The 16,053-nt window shown below is 39.4% G+C and overlaps 1 protein-coding gene across 7 annotated transcripts in view; it reads right to left on the bottom strand.

Moving 5' to 3' along the window:
- The window catches only part of ARMC2 (armadillo repeat containing 2), an 86,056-nt gene that overhangs the window by 35,758 nt on the left and 34,245 nt on the right, over positions 1-16,053 (bottom strand). For all 7 annotated transcript variants that reach the window (XR_004417422.2, XM_033055664.2, XM_033055660.2 and 4 more), the window contains exons 14-15: positions 11,487-11,632; positions 9,215-9,314 (exon numbers count right to left, since the gene is read on the bottom strand). Coding sequence is in view for 6 of the 7 variants with exons in the window: in XM_033055664.2 (XP_032911555.1) it covers positions 9,215-9,314; positions 11,487-11,632 (246 nt within the window). In the remaining variant the exon portion in view is untranslated. The remainder of the gene's footprint in view (positions 1-9,214; positions 9,315-11,486; positions 11,633-16,053) is intronic.

Consider the following 16,053-nt stretch of genomic DNA (forward strand, 5'->3'; position numbering starts at 1 on the left):
AAGGAGAGATCATTAGTAAAACGTAATTATTCATCTGTGTATCCACACCATAGGGCCCTACCCAGTAATTTCTATATCCCAAAATTTGATCTGTTCTGCTAAGCTTTTCAGAAAAGGATTCATTTGCACTTAGTGAATTTCAGCGATCAAGAACTTGTGCTTAGGTTTGTGGACACCTGGAGACCCGGGAAAGGTTAAGAAGGAAAGCAAGCATGCTGCCACCAGAAAAATATTTGATGAAAAGCTGTGTAGGCTCTCTAAAAAAACTCTCAAGTATTTCTGAAATTAAATGAATTGGAAAAAAAAGTTGCAAATCATATCCTACATGTTATTGCTCCAATGACTGTTGATCTTGCTGGTTAAAATCTTTATTCTTATTACTTCTTTAATTTTGAACAGCTTTAGGCCCCATTTCTTATCAGCTCTTTTTTTTTCTAGATTAAAGACTGGTCTACTAAGAGAAATGTCTTACTTGTGCAGACTCTATTAATAGGCAGCTTGCTAATGGTCTGGCCTTTGTCATGGATAAATTAATTTCCTTTGAGCATTTTAATTCTAATAATTCCTTTAGCTTTTTTCAGATTTGTTCCCAAGTTTTCAGCATAATTTAGAAAAATTACAGTAATTTCACGATTATAAGCTGCATTTCCGAGTGTCAGCAACTTTTCGTTCTTTGTCCATATATAAGACTCACCTGAGTATAAGTTGCACCACCGGGTATCTTGGGTTACAATACAGGATGTGATAAAAGGGATCTATTCTATCACCATCTGTTGAGGGTGGGGGCAATGATCCTTATCTCTGTGGGAGATGTTCGGCTAATGGGCCATCCATTGAAACCAGGCGGGGCATTGTTCTTTATCTTTTCACAACCCATCCTTCCTCCAAGGAGTTATCTTCTGCTAATGGCCCATTGAGTCCCACTGTGGGACTGATAAAATTACTGCATCCCATTGGAAGTTGTTTCAGTCAGGGAGAAGAGCCCAACATTTCTTACCAAGATAAAAACAGAGGTTTTGGGACACTAAGGGAGCCCCTTTCTCCACTGGACTCCAGAGGAAAACCGGATTTCTCCTCATCACCACTGGACCTCTGGAGGGAAACTGCACCTTCTGCAGGAGCACTGCTTCAACTGAATCACATCTGTCACTACAAAAGGACTGCAACCACCATTTAATGGGACTGCTACCAACACCCTGCCTGACGGGGTGTCAGGTTGTACTCTGACTTTGTCAGGGTTTGGAGTTTGTTTCTTTGTAGTACTGTATTTCTATTTTAATTTCCCTAGCAAAGAACTGTAATTCCTAATTCCCAAATCTTTGCCTGAAATCCCCTTGATTTCAAAATTATAATAATTTGGAGGGAGGGGGTTTACATTCTCCATTTCAAAGAGAAGCTCCTGCCTTTCTCAGCAGACACCTGTCCTCCAAACTAAAACAGCAACTTTTTGTTCTTTGTCCGTATATAACCCGTACCTGATTATAAGCCGCACTTCTGGGTTTGGACCAAAATTTTAGTCAAAAAGGTGCGGCTTATAATAGTGAAATTACTGTAAACAAAAAACTACAATAACCTATTTTAGTAAGAGTGTGTCTTATCAATCAATATTTTCTTACTATTATTATTGATATTCTATTGTTTACCTATCTAGTAATCACATATAATCACTTGTATATTTTGATACACCAGAACAGCAGGTTCCTATATGATACATGCCAATGAAGACTGGTTCATTACAAGCTTTGAACACTGTATTTCTGATAATTTCAGTGTACTAATCAAATATCCTGCACTTTTCTTAACATTTTTGCTTTTTGTTTCAGCCAAAAAAAAAAAAAAATCACAACTAAAGCATTAGGAAGATGAACATACACTTTTCAGCTCAGCACACTGTCAGAAATCATACTGTAGGGAAAAAGTGACCTTCTGTAGTTATTCACATTTATCAGCAGGGAAGTTTCTTCAGAGCTGTTAGAATATCTATCCTAGAATTGCTACTTCCTTCTTGGGAAAAAAAAGCAAAGTCAGAAATAATGATTAATCAGTTATGAATATGCAAGTACACACACAAAATACTGGATAAAAACCTTATGTTTTTTGCTCTTTAATGATCAGTTACATTAATGATAAATTACATTAATGATTAATTCCCTTTTTAAAATTTTCCTAGGCACTGTTATAATGTTGGGCCGCACTGAGGAGGAATACAACTGAAAATATGTACTAGTAAATGTAGTAGAAAAGAACCACATTATCAATGCAAGTTCTTTGTAAGGTTGCCTTGACAAACATTTCAGCACAAGCAGTGGCATAAACAGCACTCAATCTTCCCATACAGAGTTTCTTTCCTGTCCCACATTGCTGCCTCAGTATTTGTGATCAAGGAGGCATTTGTGTGGCTGTTCAACAAACTAGACAGGAAAGCAATGTAGATGATAACCAGGAAAGGACTGGGGCTCTTTTTTTCAGTTTTAGGGTTATTGGAAACTGAATCATTTCTCTGACATGATGTATTGTGCTGTCACACAAACAACTGTCTCAGCCCAAATGAGGGATGGCACAGAGGAAAAAGTGAGTAACCAAAACACAAACAACACTTGGGTCAACACTAATAACCATTTATTTAGAAGTAAGCAGTAGACACAGGAACACACCATTACCCCCAATAACAATGTTTAATAGAAAACTCCTTTGGTATCTCAGAAGACGTGATGACACTGAGCAGAATACTCTCAAGGTATTTAAAAGGCAAATATGCACCTGAACTAAACACAGGTGCAGCACTACACTGTATAAGGAAGAGCCTATGGTTGCTTTTGGGCATTACATGACTTAAATTTTATGACTGACTGAAACAGACAGATGGTGAGCTGCTGGGAGCTCTTCGCAGAGTTATCCATAAACCAACCAAAATACCAGCCAGAAAGACCAGTCATCACATGCAGATAAGCCTTTGCCTAATCAATATAGCCAGAAACCCAGTGGGAATATTCCCGGCAGTTAGACACCTCACCCATGATAACCTTCCACAGCAGCACTCCGAAGAGCAACAAGGACCTTCAGCAGCCCTGAAACAATTTTTTTTCTTTGGGGGAGACAAAAGCAAGTCTCACAAGCAAGAGCCTGCTTGCTCACAGAAGACAATAAGCTGATTTGGGAGCTTCTACCTGATAGATGCATTTGGGAAGGAAGCTGGGCAGACCCAGGCACAGTGAACCTGATAAATGTGGACATATTCTTAGAGAGGATGACAAGGCAACATCTCTTCATTTAATAAATTGTTTCTGACAAACTGATTGCTAAATCAACCAGGTAAAGTAGTGTGCAAATTATAATTGAAAATGAGTGCAGTTCTTCTAGCTGATGTAAAGACACAAAAATAATAACAATCTTTTCAAACATATCAGGACTGGGAAGTTAGCCAGAATCTGCAGAACTAATTGATGATCAGGATAAAACAGGAGCACTGAGAAAAGAAAATGTCATTGCAGAGAAGCTAAATGAGTTCTTTGTATTGATTTATGCCCACTCTGGAAGCAACTGGGAAATCTCAATGCGACAGCATTCTCCAGGGAAGGCTCATCAGAGCCATCTGTCCAAAACTGAAGCAATCACAAACAACTTTAAGGAACAAATTGGCAAAACAAAGAGTAACCAATCACCAGGACTGGATAATTATCCAACAGTTCTAAAAGAACTAATTAATTAAATAGCTTAATTACTAACAGCACTATGCAACCTCCTAAAACTGTAACAAACATGAAAAGATTCCAAGTAAGAATCAAGTCTGGTGTCTGGACCAGATAAATTAGTAGAGACCACAAAAAAAAGACCACAAAAAAAAAAAAAAGTGGACAGTCAGATAAACACAATCAGCTTTAAGACTTCTAATTCTTGATTTACACATTTACTGAGTTCTTTGAAGGGATTAACAAACATGTATAAAGAAGACCCATCTGATACCACCATGTGACTTTCCAGGAGACTTTTAACAAAGTCACTCACCAAAATCCTAGTGAAACTAAGGAGTCATGCTGTAAGGAAGAATGTTTTGGTATAGAGAAATGATTAGTGGATGTAAAACAGAGTAATTAGCAGCTTCTGCAATGGTGGAAGATGACCAGTGGAATTCCCAAGGTTTTGTGCTGGCATCTGTTGTATTCAATTTGTCCATAAACACAGAAAAGGGGCAGCAGCAGTGATATGGATGAATGTACTGATTTCACTGTGATACTCAAAGTACCAAAGATGCAGGTTGACTGAAGAGCAGAAAAAGAATTGTAGTCCGTTAGTAATAAAATAGCAGATGAAACTTAAATGCATTAATTTAAACATGAAAGGATTCATGGAAAAGAACACAGCAAATATATCTTCAGGTATAAAATCACAGCCTTTGAAGCAACCATAACCACCTATAGTGCAGTCTTGGAGTTAATGACAGAGTTTAATGATCACAGATCAAGAAAGCAAATAAAGTATTGGGAATTATTGGGAAATAAATTTATGCAAGCCTGTACATTTATGATATGGCCACACCTTAAGTGCCGTGTTCTGGTTTCCTCTTCTCAAAAAAAAGAGACAGGAATCAGGATTGGAAAATGCTATGAGAAAAGCAACATGGCTACACCATGGCATGGAACAATCTCTCCATCAGAAAGAGCTAAATAAGCAAGGATTCCTCAGCATGGAAAAGAGGTAACTTGAAGAGGGTAGGATAAACATCTAGAAAATCAAGGGAGATGTGAAATGAACAATGGACTTCACCACATTTAAATACAAGAACCAGAAGGCATCAAATAAAGACAATAAAGGCCAAATTCAAAATAGGCAAAAGGAATTGTTTGCTATGCAGCTCCTTGTCAACTTTCACATATTAAAAGTTTATATGGGGTAGAAAAGAGACTCTAGAATTTCATAGAAAAGAAGTCAGCTGAGGTTTATTTCATACACAGCTGGCTGAGGGTGTTTCCAAACTGGAAAGAGCTAGAGGTTTGGTAAGTACACACAGGAAAGATCATACATGCCTGCTCCATTTTTACTGTTCTCTAGACATCTCAATGTCACCATTGCTGAGTGTCAAGAGAAGCCTGGGTGAACTGTTCATGTGATCCAATGTAATCACCATTTTGCTGAATAGGCAATTACTGCATCCAGTGATGTCAGATTCTTAAACAAATGCTTCCCAATTTCAAAATTATGATGCATTAAAGTTAAGGGCACCTTTCTATACAACAGGCATAAAATTGCTTCTAAACAAATTTCAGTATCACACTGTTTGTGCTCAGGATTGAAAACAGACTCGTAACTGATAAAACATTACACGGAAGCTGGCAGGGATCCAAAATGCCACCTAAGCTCAGGTAGTGCCTGACTTACTGACCGAAGCTACTGTCCTATTTAGGCAATGTGCCTGCTCCAAAAGCATGGCCTGCTTGTGACTTGTCACATTAGCCACAACCCCCGGAAGTCACTTTATGCAGTTTATCTGGAAAGCTTAGAGATGATAATGATGTGGGAAAGTGGAACAGAACCCTGCTCTTCCAGATTTCTTGAGCTGGGCAAAAGTCTACAACGCTGACTAGAAACAGAATCATGCAAAGCTTATCTTGCAAGACAGAGGCTCTATGCAAACACTTCTGACAGTCTTGACAGCATGTGGCAACCACCAAGGATTTTTTTTTGTTACTCCACACAAGTAAGGTCCAAAGCCAACCATGAACACATACTTCAGATGTGTGTAAAAGCCCAATTGACTTCCCCAGTCCTACCCCGAAGATTCAGCTTTTCCAGTCTTCTATATTCCCTACCTCAGACTATGACACATGGTATTATCAAGTCTTGCCAACTCAATTTCTCCAAAAGTCTCTCACAGAGTTGAATCATTACTCTTCCATTCCTTCAGACTCTTTCACTCAAGAGAGAAAATGAGCTGAGAAAAAAAGGAAAAGAGCTGTAACAGCAGTGTGGAGCAAAGAACAGACGCTATAGTTGGGTTGCAACTGTGGAATTCAGTGTGTGGTGTGAGTGCAAGTCCAGTGCTCCCATTTTCACTTTCACAGTATTTAACACTTACCTTTAAAGTCACAGTTATGATAGCCCTTGAGAAAGTCTGAATGTTGCTTTTCCTCTATTTTTCCCCTGTATGTTTCTAGCTGCTATGACTGCCAGTAAAAAACCTGATCCTACAAAATTTGCAATGTGAAAACTCAGAAAAACACACACACACTTCCTTTCTTCACGTATCAATTTTTAGTCCTGAAGATTTTTAATGCTTTAATGATGATGATTTTTCCTTCTCTTTGATTCTTCCCACAGCAGACAACTGTACTCACTGTACTGCTGTTACTTCATTTCAACATATACCAACTCTTACTGTAACTCACTAGCTGTCGGCATTTTAAAAAAAGGTTAGCAGTGCCAACTACACCTCAGGAAAAACATCTGCACTCCTCACAGCTCAAGTATTTATTATATACTACAGAAAAGTGGTGCATTACATTATCTGTGTCCTTCCTTTCATTTCTGCAGGGCTTCACTAAGCTGACAGACTGACAATTGCACACTTTTTTCAAAACTGCATTAAGAAATAATTATTCTGAAGACATTGCATAAATAACCAACACAATGCAATAGATAAGTATTTTTAATACACAAGCAACTTCTTTACTCATTTTTATTTTTATAAAATAACTGACAATTTAACACAAAATGCAATGCTAACCTTGTGAAAAAAGACGTATTTTTGGACCACTTAATAGACAAATGAGAAACTAAATTCTGAATACTAAATAATAACAAACAATTTGAGCCTACAATTCATTATGACACAAAGCTATTATCTCAGGAACCTAGAAAAGCTACCCTTAAAACGACAGATTAAGTTTAGGAGAAAGATGTTATTTAATTAAAGATTCTTATTGTCAATTACAAAATTTGTTGAGTTTTAATACAATGGTCACAAGGAAGAATAACTATAAATCTAGGAAAATATAATTGACATTTTTCATGCTACTTACAGAGTATTTACATAGTATTTTACTGAAGTATCTTTGAAGACTGAACTATGCAAGAGCAGCCCGAACCTAGAAATACTTGATAGATATGCTACAAAAGTGTTAATCAGCAGATATTTATAAGAAGAGAAATAACTTAATCTTGTTCCTCTTCTATGTGCATTATCACAGAAAACAGGGATGCTGGTAAACAGGAAAGGAACAAATTATTTTTGTATTTGGCAGGAAAAAGAATGCTGTTCAGCACAGCTCATCTAGTTACCTTCATTAACTCCCTTCAACGATAGCAGCACAAAAGAACTCCTTCCAACAAATCTCCAAGAATTACTAACCCTGGGATAAATTGTATAGGATAACTAAATGATCTCAAAATAGCTTAGATGCTGGACCAGACAAGAAAAGTTCCTTAGTTTTAAGACTGATCTTAATGTAATTTAATATTCTGTATTTTGAAACCTTGTTCCGCCTTTGAACATCTATGCTTTAGATGAACATTATTTTCTTCTTAAAACTTACCTGGCAATAGAGCTGAGTCATTTGCTCTACAAAGGGCACTCCACTCTTACCAGTGCATCAGTCTGTATGACTGGGATCCCACACCAAACTCCAAGAACCCAGTGCTCCAGTAAATGTAAGAAAGATCACTGTGATACAGCAGGACAACAGAGCAACACCCTCAGCGTTCTAATAAAGTTGGCAACAACTATACTCAGAATTTTACTTCATTATATGAGGCATTTCGACAAAGTCTAAATGTTCATTTCTACATGAACATCCCAAGGCATGTGGTTTCCTTTGGTAAAGGAGAGATACATTTTGATATCTCACGCAGTTAGAGAGTATGGGAAGATGACTGAGGGTAAAAAGATAATGGTATGGAAGTTAGAGGGAAAAATATAGTTGCACTCCCTGGATGAAACATGGTCAGCATATCTGACCTCCCACACATTATGCAATCTAAGGGGGACCCAACAGAGGGTGGAGCAGAGTGGAGATACCATGGCCAGGCATTGTGTTGAAATCCTTGCAGAGGAGGGAACTCAGTGGTACTATCTAGTTGATAAGCCCCAAAGCAGCTGAAAATCAAGGGAGATAAAGGAAAATGTCCTGCTCTTGAATCAGCAACTGTTATGAAATCACTCTACTTGGACTAACACACGTCCCCATCCCAAGGTTATCTCAAGTATTATCCTGAGATATCCACCCCCTAGTACAACCACCCCTCACTGACTAAGAGGCATGAACAAAGCCACTCAAGTTCCACCTAAAAATATAGTATAAAAATGAGTTAAGAATGGGGAGAAATGGGGGAAGACTCCATTGTAATTTCTGGGATCAGTTGTCTTCTCCCTCACACGGACGCCCTCTGTGTAAGAAATGTGATCTCTGCATGCTGAATGATTGTCTCAGATCAGCTTTTATTTGGGATTAGAGCTTGTTAGTACTTGTTAGTACTTGCTTTAAATTAGTATATTGCTTTAATATACGTTTGCTGTCTGATACTACCAGTGGCAAGTCTCAAACAACCTTTCACAACTCTATTAATAGTGTTATTCTGCAAACTGTTAATGTGAGTCCTTCAAGGGCACTGCCCATTGCCCACAGAGGGTACAGGAGGAGACCAAGAAGAGGAGGTTTCTCTGTTAGGTGTGTGACCCTGAATAAGTCAGTGGAACAGATCTTGTAGGACTGCTTAGTGAAGGGTCCCATAATGAGACACTGACAGCACAAGGGTTGCGACTTTCCTGGGCCTCTGACAGACTAATCAAACACAAACGGTGTGAGTAAATCTCCCCTTTTTACATGACAGTGAGGAACACATTTTCCTCTGCTTTCACATTGCTCAGCTCCAGAAAAGTCACACTTCTTTTGCAGGTAAGAAAAACAGGAGAAAGCCCAACTATTTCCTACTATTAAATATTAAAATAATTTTTTGCTTTAAAAAATATTTCTTAAAAAGGAAAAAAATTAGGTACTTAAAGGACTGGTTCTACACATGGACAAACAAGCTAATCAACTGTCCTCTGTATTGCTTTGAATTTTTAATCTAAATTATTTCATTACTTAGAAATGCTGTCAACCATTTAAAATTTTTATTTGGTAAATGCATAAAAGTAGGTCACTGAAAACAAGCTGATACACAATAATACACAGACATGTCAGAGGATTAATATATAAAAATCAAGAGATGAAAAACTGACCTGCTGCTTCTGGTATTTGTTTAGTAGGGCTAAAAATAAGACGTAACATCTGGAGCAGTCTGCTAAAGCTGCACAGAAGTCATTGTAGGTAGAAAGTTTGCTATTAAAAAAAAAAAAAGTGTATAAGTGAACGAAAAGACTTTTTTTTCCACAAAACATTTTTTAGAAAGTCACTTCTGACTCTCAGAGCTGTATTTTCCAACAAATTAAGTGAATGCCAATACTCTGATTCCTAGCAGAGGCACGTGCAGTTATACAAGAGCACAACAGAAGCGTAGCTACCCTTGCCACAGTGAATTACAGGAAGAAGCAAACCTAAGGAACTTCCCAACTTGCTTGCCATATGGGCACAGTATGCTAACACCAGCACTTCTTAGTGCTAAATGGGAGACCTGGAATTTCAAGATGATGTGGGAAGTCAGATGAGAGGAAATAAGGGGTCTCCCTTCCTAGTGCACATCTAGTAGGGCCCAGCAACAGCACTAAGAGAACATATCTCTCCCCAGCAAATACAGAGAATGTGCTTCCTTGCAGGCAGGATTTGTCTCTGCACATTTCCTAACAGCCGCTCCAGTCCTACACTGCTCATTTTGACCACTGCCAGAACTGGGAACTGGACATGCTTTGGTCACACCAAAAAAACCACAGTAACAGAATAAGCTAGGATAACATCTTACTTCTCATGTAGTCAAAACCAGAAAAGAACTGTGTTGATGTTCAATTACAATTAATTACAGGAAGATTTACAGTCTTATTGAATGAATAATCTGAATAGATCGAACATATTCTCTACAAAGAAGCTGCTTAAAGTTGATTGAGAGAATAATCATTCTGTATTACTAGAAAACCAAACAAAATTCAAATCTGATCTCTGTACTGCATAGTGTATTTTTTTGTGACTGCAGTTTCCAGGAAGGTAATTAAATTGATTTTATGGCTAATTTGTATTCTTGGAGCATGCACTTCTAATCTTAAAGAAAAAAATTGAAGCAGTAGGAAACTTTAAGTAAGGCAAGTTATTTTTTCTCCATATTGAATTCTTTATCAAGTAAATGTCCTTATCAGAATTACAGTGTAAGTATCAATTACACTTAATTACAAACCCATTATCCCACTTTTCATGGCATTTTCCAAGTAAAAGAAATGCTCCCTCCTCAGAAGAAGTAAATATGCTCAAAGTGCTGTAATCATTGTTGGAGCTCATTTTTAGGAACAAAACTAGAGACAGATGTGAACAAGGTAGCATGGAATTGGGAAAGTCGTTCACATGCCTTACAGGTAGCACAAACAGCAGCAGAGCAGATTTGCCTGGTTTCAGCTGTGGGGAAGAAGGAACGCCAGCCCTTATGCAGCCACTGTTCAAAGTACAACTGGATCTCATCCAGAAAGGAGAATGTGATGGATAATTTGGAGGAGCTGAACAGAAGTCCATAACAGAATCTCACTGAACATAGAGCCACAGGCAACATGACTCAATGCAGTAACAAAGCAGCAATGGCAAATACTTCATCCAGCACATCATTCACAAACTGTACTTATAATCCAATTACTCTTGAAATTACCAACAGCCGATTTCACAACTTCTTCATAATCCTTACATTGTTTGCAAGTCCATTTAGCACTGAATATTGCAAGCTGATGCTTGGTAACTGGAAGACTTTTGACTGAGAAACTGTTCAGACTACAAAATGATCTATTTGGTGACTAACTCACACTGATCTCTCTCTGAAAAGCACAACTTGGGAAGCAGCCATTGGCTGCTCATAAAACTGAGATTCTTTCAGCACTTCCATCTGCACACTCAAGCCCCGATCCCAGGGATTAATCTCCTCAAACACTGTAACAGCTCAAAACAACGAACACTAGTCACATTTTCTCTCTTGTGTATTTTATTTCACAACACACAATTCCTTGTGCAATTTCTCTCATTAATTTTTTTCAAGCATGGATTAATAAATAATAAACGGCAAAATAATTTAGGTAGTTTTAAAAGCAATGGTACTTTAAAAAACTATCAGAATCTGTGGGATCAAAGAATGACAAGATATAACAAAATATTTTTCATGGGGATGATGAATCCAAGTTTGTATGGCTACAATTAAACAATTCTGTAAGTATTAATGGAGACACAATTAGCACACAATATCATTAAAAGCTACACAGAGCTTTTTTAAAAAAAGTTCAATGTAAATCTCCCAATCTTAGGGCTCAATCCTGCCTCCTTTGAGGTTACTTAAGCAGGAAGAGCATGCAGAGCTGTGTTCACACGTACCCGAGCACCCTGACAATCCAGATGCACACGTCCTTGTCGCTACCGCGCTGCTCCAGCGCCACGCAGAGCTCAGAGATGGCACCGCTGCCGCTGAGCTGGCGCCGCGCCAGGGGACAATCCGCCAGGATGTGCAGAGTGGCTGTCACCTGCACACGGAGGGTGGGAACATCCATTAACCACAACTGCTCACAGCACAACGCGCTGCTGCCAGACCGTGAAGCTCAGGTCTCATCTACAGCGTCTCAGGCAGTCTGCATGCCCTGATAACATTCTGCAGGTATGTATAAACCAGTAAATAGCAACAGGAAACATGCAGGCAGCAAGCTGGTGTATTTGGGATAACTGTTTGAAAATGTAAGATTGATACTGATCTTTACCTGCATGTAACCTCCTTCTTTGAGGGACACATGATCTTTCATATGCTTTAACACCTTGCAGGTATATAGCCATGTACCAACTGGAATTAGGTGATGGTTAAAGTAATTCTTTGTATAATTCTTCAATAAATCTTAGTATTGCAAATTTATATTTAAGTCTTGAAAATACAAAAATATATTTTGATGATAACTGTAAACTGCCAACTAAAATGAATTGATTTTAAAACATAATCAGATTTATTCCAATTTAAAAATTAAAAATTAATCAAGATCAAGAGAAGTCCACTGCTTGAAAAACATAAAAATGAAAAGCTTAAGTGCTCAAATCTGTTTGAAGAAACCAAAATATTTTCAGATGCTACTGTTCTATTTCAAGGAGCTTAAAGCATAATCTAACACTTGTAGATGTACAAAATGCATCACCTATTGCATACTTTGAAATATTCTGGTTCTCTTCCAAGGCAAGATTATTCAAATGACAAGGTCAGACAGGCAATGACATGTAAGTTAATTTTGATCATATCCAGAACTTACTACAAAATTAATGTGAAGTCATTCAATCTGATGTGAATATGGGAATTCATCAATTTTTTCTTATTCAGAGTGAAGTTATTAACTTCAATTTGGTTTTGAATGCAGTCTGATAAGGCACAAAAACTATCTGTTCAAATTGTTTCTTATCACAAAAAACTCTGGAAATTAAGCATTTTATCACTGAACTGGACTGCTCATTCAGTGATATGTAATTGCTAATTTTAAAGAAAAACTCTTGACAAAGAGCAGGTTAAAATGTTGTCCTTCAGTTTTTGCACATAAGACTCTATGCATATTTTGTCCATTCTCTAGCAGCTTTCAAATTTGCTGTCCTACATCAACAAATTTGACAGCAGAGTACAAATCTTCAGCGGTTCCATGATGTTCTGTAGTAGAGCAACAGGAGATGCAACATGTCAAAATGGAGAAGCAAGACATAGAGGGGAGGAAAAAAGTGATAATGCAGTATGTGAATGGATTTAATTCAGCACTAAAAATGCAATTTATACAATATTCATAATACAAAGCATATGAACCTACAGAAGCCATTTGCTTCCTATCACTAATATTTTAAGAAGATACCTGGAGTCTTTCATTACTTTAACTGAACAACAGCAAAAACAATTTCCAGATGCACATTCCTTCTCAAGTCATGATGCTTTAAAAAATTAACACAATGCTGGAATTATATTTTAATAAATATATTCTGATCAAATACTTTGCTTTTTCAAAAGTTTTCATAGAAAAATTCCTGTCACATGGAACAGAGACAGGAGACTCCATTCAGTGCTTACATACACGGTGTTCACAGTCAGCCTAGGATGCTATTTGTTGAATTCTAATTAAGCTTCAATAGAGACAATAAAGGAAATAAAGGATAAGCCACATATTAAAAGTGTTGTTCAAACCCAGACAAGAGCTTTCACTGCAGCAAAGAGACTTGCATATTGGATAATGGAAAAAAAAGTATCAATAGACAATTGTGCAGAGGTCTCCAAAAAGAGAGTAAAAATTTTCAATGCCTGATACAGTTAGACGGTTCAAAATCCTCAAGCAGTAAATTCCATCAAGAGCCATCCTCAGACAAATACAGGTTGGAAAGGAAAAGCAATGCAAAATAACATACACATTTAAATGTGCAGGAGAACAGCATTCAGCAGTTCATAGAAGCATACATCTACAAAACACAGTTAATGTGCCACTGAAATTTGATGAATACAGTTTAAAAAATAATAGAAGCTAGCTAGACAGCAGTTGAATTCTAGAGATATTGTGATTGCTTCAAGCAGACCCTATGTTTCAGGGAGAAATGCATAACAATTGTCTTCAGCAATCCCCTCCAGCCCTAATCCTTATATTGCCATATGAAAGATCAAATTCACCCAAACAGAAAATTTAACTGCTGACAAATGTTGTTTTTAAAGGAGAAGACATTTAAGTGCTTCTCAGTTAAGGAACACAGAGTATTTATTACAGTAATTTCACGAATACAAGCCGCACCAATTTGACCAAAATTTTGGTGGAAACCCGGAAGTGCGGCTAATATTCCGGGGCGGCTAATCTATTAACAAAATTCTAAAAGCTGCCAACACGGAAGTGAGAGCCCGCGGCAGCCCCAAGCCAAGCTGGAGCCCGGCCGGCCCCGGCAGAGGTGGGAAAGCCTGGCAGAGGCGGGGCCAGCAGTGTGGGGGGCGGGCGGCAGAGCCTGAGCCAGCAGGGCGGGGCAGGGAGGGCGGCAGAGCCTGAGCCAGCAGGGCGGGGGAGCCCGGGAGAACTGGGGCTAGCAGTGCAGGGGAGCATGGCAGAAGCAGGAAGGCCGGCGGGTGGGGCTGCCTGGCAGCGGGGGAAGCCCAGCAGAATCGGGGCCAGCAGCGTGGGGGAGCCCGGCGGTGCGGGGGCCTGCAGTGCCGGCCAGGGCGAGGAAACGCGGCGGCGGTGCAGACGGGAGGGGGCGGCCGGCGAGCCTGGTGGCGGCGGCGGCAGCCCTGCCGGCGGGGCGAGCCAAAGCACCGCTCGCCAAAGCGCCGCTCGCCAAAGTGCCGCGGGGCGGGCGCGGCGCGGGCGCGGCGCTCGCGAGGCGCGGCGCAGGGCGAGCGAAAGCGGCAGCGGGGCGGGCAGCGAGCCCGGCGGCGGCAGCCCTGCCAGCCGGGCGAGCGAACGCGGCAGCGGGGCGGTGCTGACGGGAGAGGGGGGCCAGCGAGCCCGGCGGCGGCGGCAGCACCACCCGGCCAGCCCCGCCGAGCCGTGGCGCTGAGCTGGGCCACCCGGCCCCGTCGGCAACCATGAGCGGGCCGAGCCTGCCTGGCCCCGCCCCGAGCCAGTAAAGCCCGCTATGCCGCGATCCTGTTACTAATTGGCCAATTTGTGAAAGCTGCGCACGGATTCTCGCGACGAACGAAAGTGCGGCTAATATTCGGGGTGCGGCTTATCTATTGACAAAGACAGCAACATTGTCGAGGCACCGGGGGTGCGGCTTATAATCCGTGCGGCTTGTATTCGTGAAACTACTGTAAGTCTTGACAGACAGTCTTAAAAAATCTTGGGTTTTGAATAAACATTACCATATTTTTGTGTAACTATTGGCAGACTGTTAGGTTAAGCAACATAAAATCAATCAAAGATGTCCCTGGTTTCATGTTCTCTGTTAAGGAAAAAGAAAAATTACAAACATTTTTATTCTTGTATTGTATAACTTCTGCAAAAAATCCGTTGTGGAAGAATGAAGAAATCGGGTAGAGACTTTATTCCCACAAAAAGGATCTAGCAAAATTATGTATAACACTGCCATCTGGTGATTGTGCAATTATACAGTTAAAGAATGAAGAGTTAGTCCCAATTAAATGGGATACTTAAGAGATAGCAGAGCTTCCTTTAGAGACCACTATAACTATTTAAAGTGGTTTTCTCCTCCAGTGTAATTTTCTTTACATAACTGAAGACAATATTCCTGTCTTGTCACTGGCTATTTGACTGTTGCTACAAGATGCTGTATGCTACAAAAACTTTATTCTGAAGACTTCGATCACAGAAGAAACTGTTCAATCATGCCTAAAACAGAACTACTCGTTCATCTGTCTATGATGAATGATCAATGAACTCACATGAAGGAAGTAGTGCACATGGATTTGTTGAAGGAACCAATATGAGAAAGTCACACAGGAATTCCATAGAAGTAGGAATCACTACTTTTCTCACAAGAAGAAGAAAACCGAAGTATCTGTACTACTATAGAAGAGAACACAAACAAGTGAAAGAGCAATCTCAATAGGAGACAGCTGTCAGTACCGACTTCTCCACAAAACACTCAAGAACTTCTTAGAAACAGCCAGTCTATTCAAACAGTACAAAGCAGTTTTGCTACACTTCCATTTGTACTGAAAAGAGCAGAGATATGAGAGATTTTTTTAAAGCAAGCATAAAACATAACATTTTCTTTCCACACATTGCAAACTAAACCCTTGATTTAAAAAACTACATTTATCCACAAGCAAATAATGGAAGAAAAACATTCCTGCAAAGTCGTGGGGAATTTCACACAGCTAGTCAAAATCCTGGAAATAAATTGATTCATTAGTTTTATTACTGAGATTAAAAAAATCAGACAAAAATCACCAATAGTAATGTAGTGATATAAGCGATCTGTTTTCTTATATAAT

This window comes from Catharus ustulatus, chromosome 3 (genome assembly GCF_009819885.2).
Source record: "Catharus ustulatus isolate bCatUst1 chromosome 3, bCatUst1.pri.v2, whole genome shotgun sequence".
Classification (NCBI taxonomy): Eukaryota; Metazoa; Chordata; class Aves; order Passeriformes; family Turdidae; genus Catharus; species Catharus ustulatus.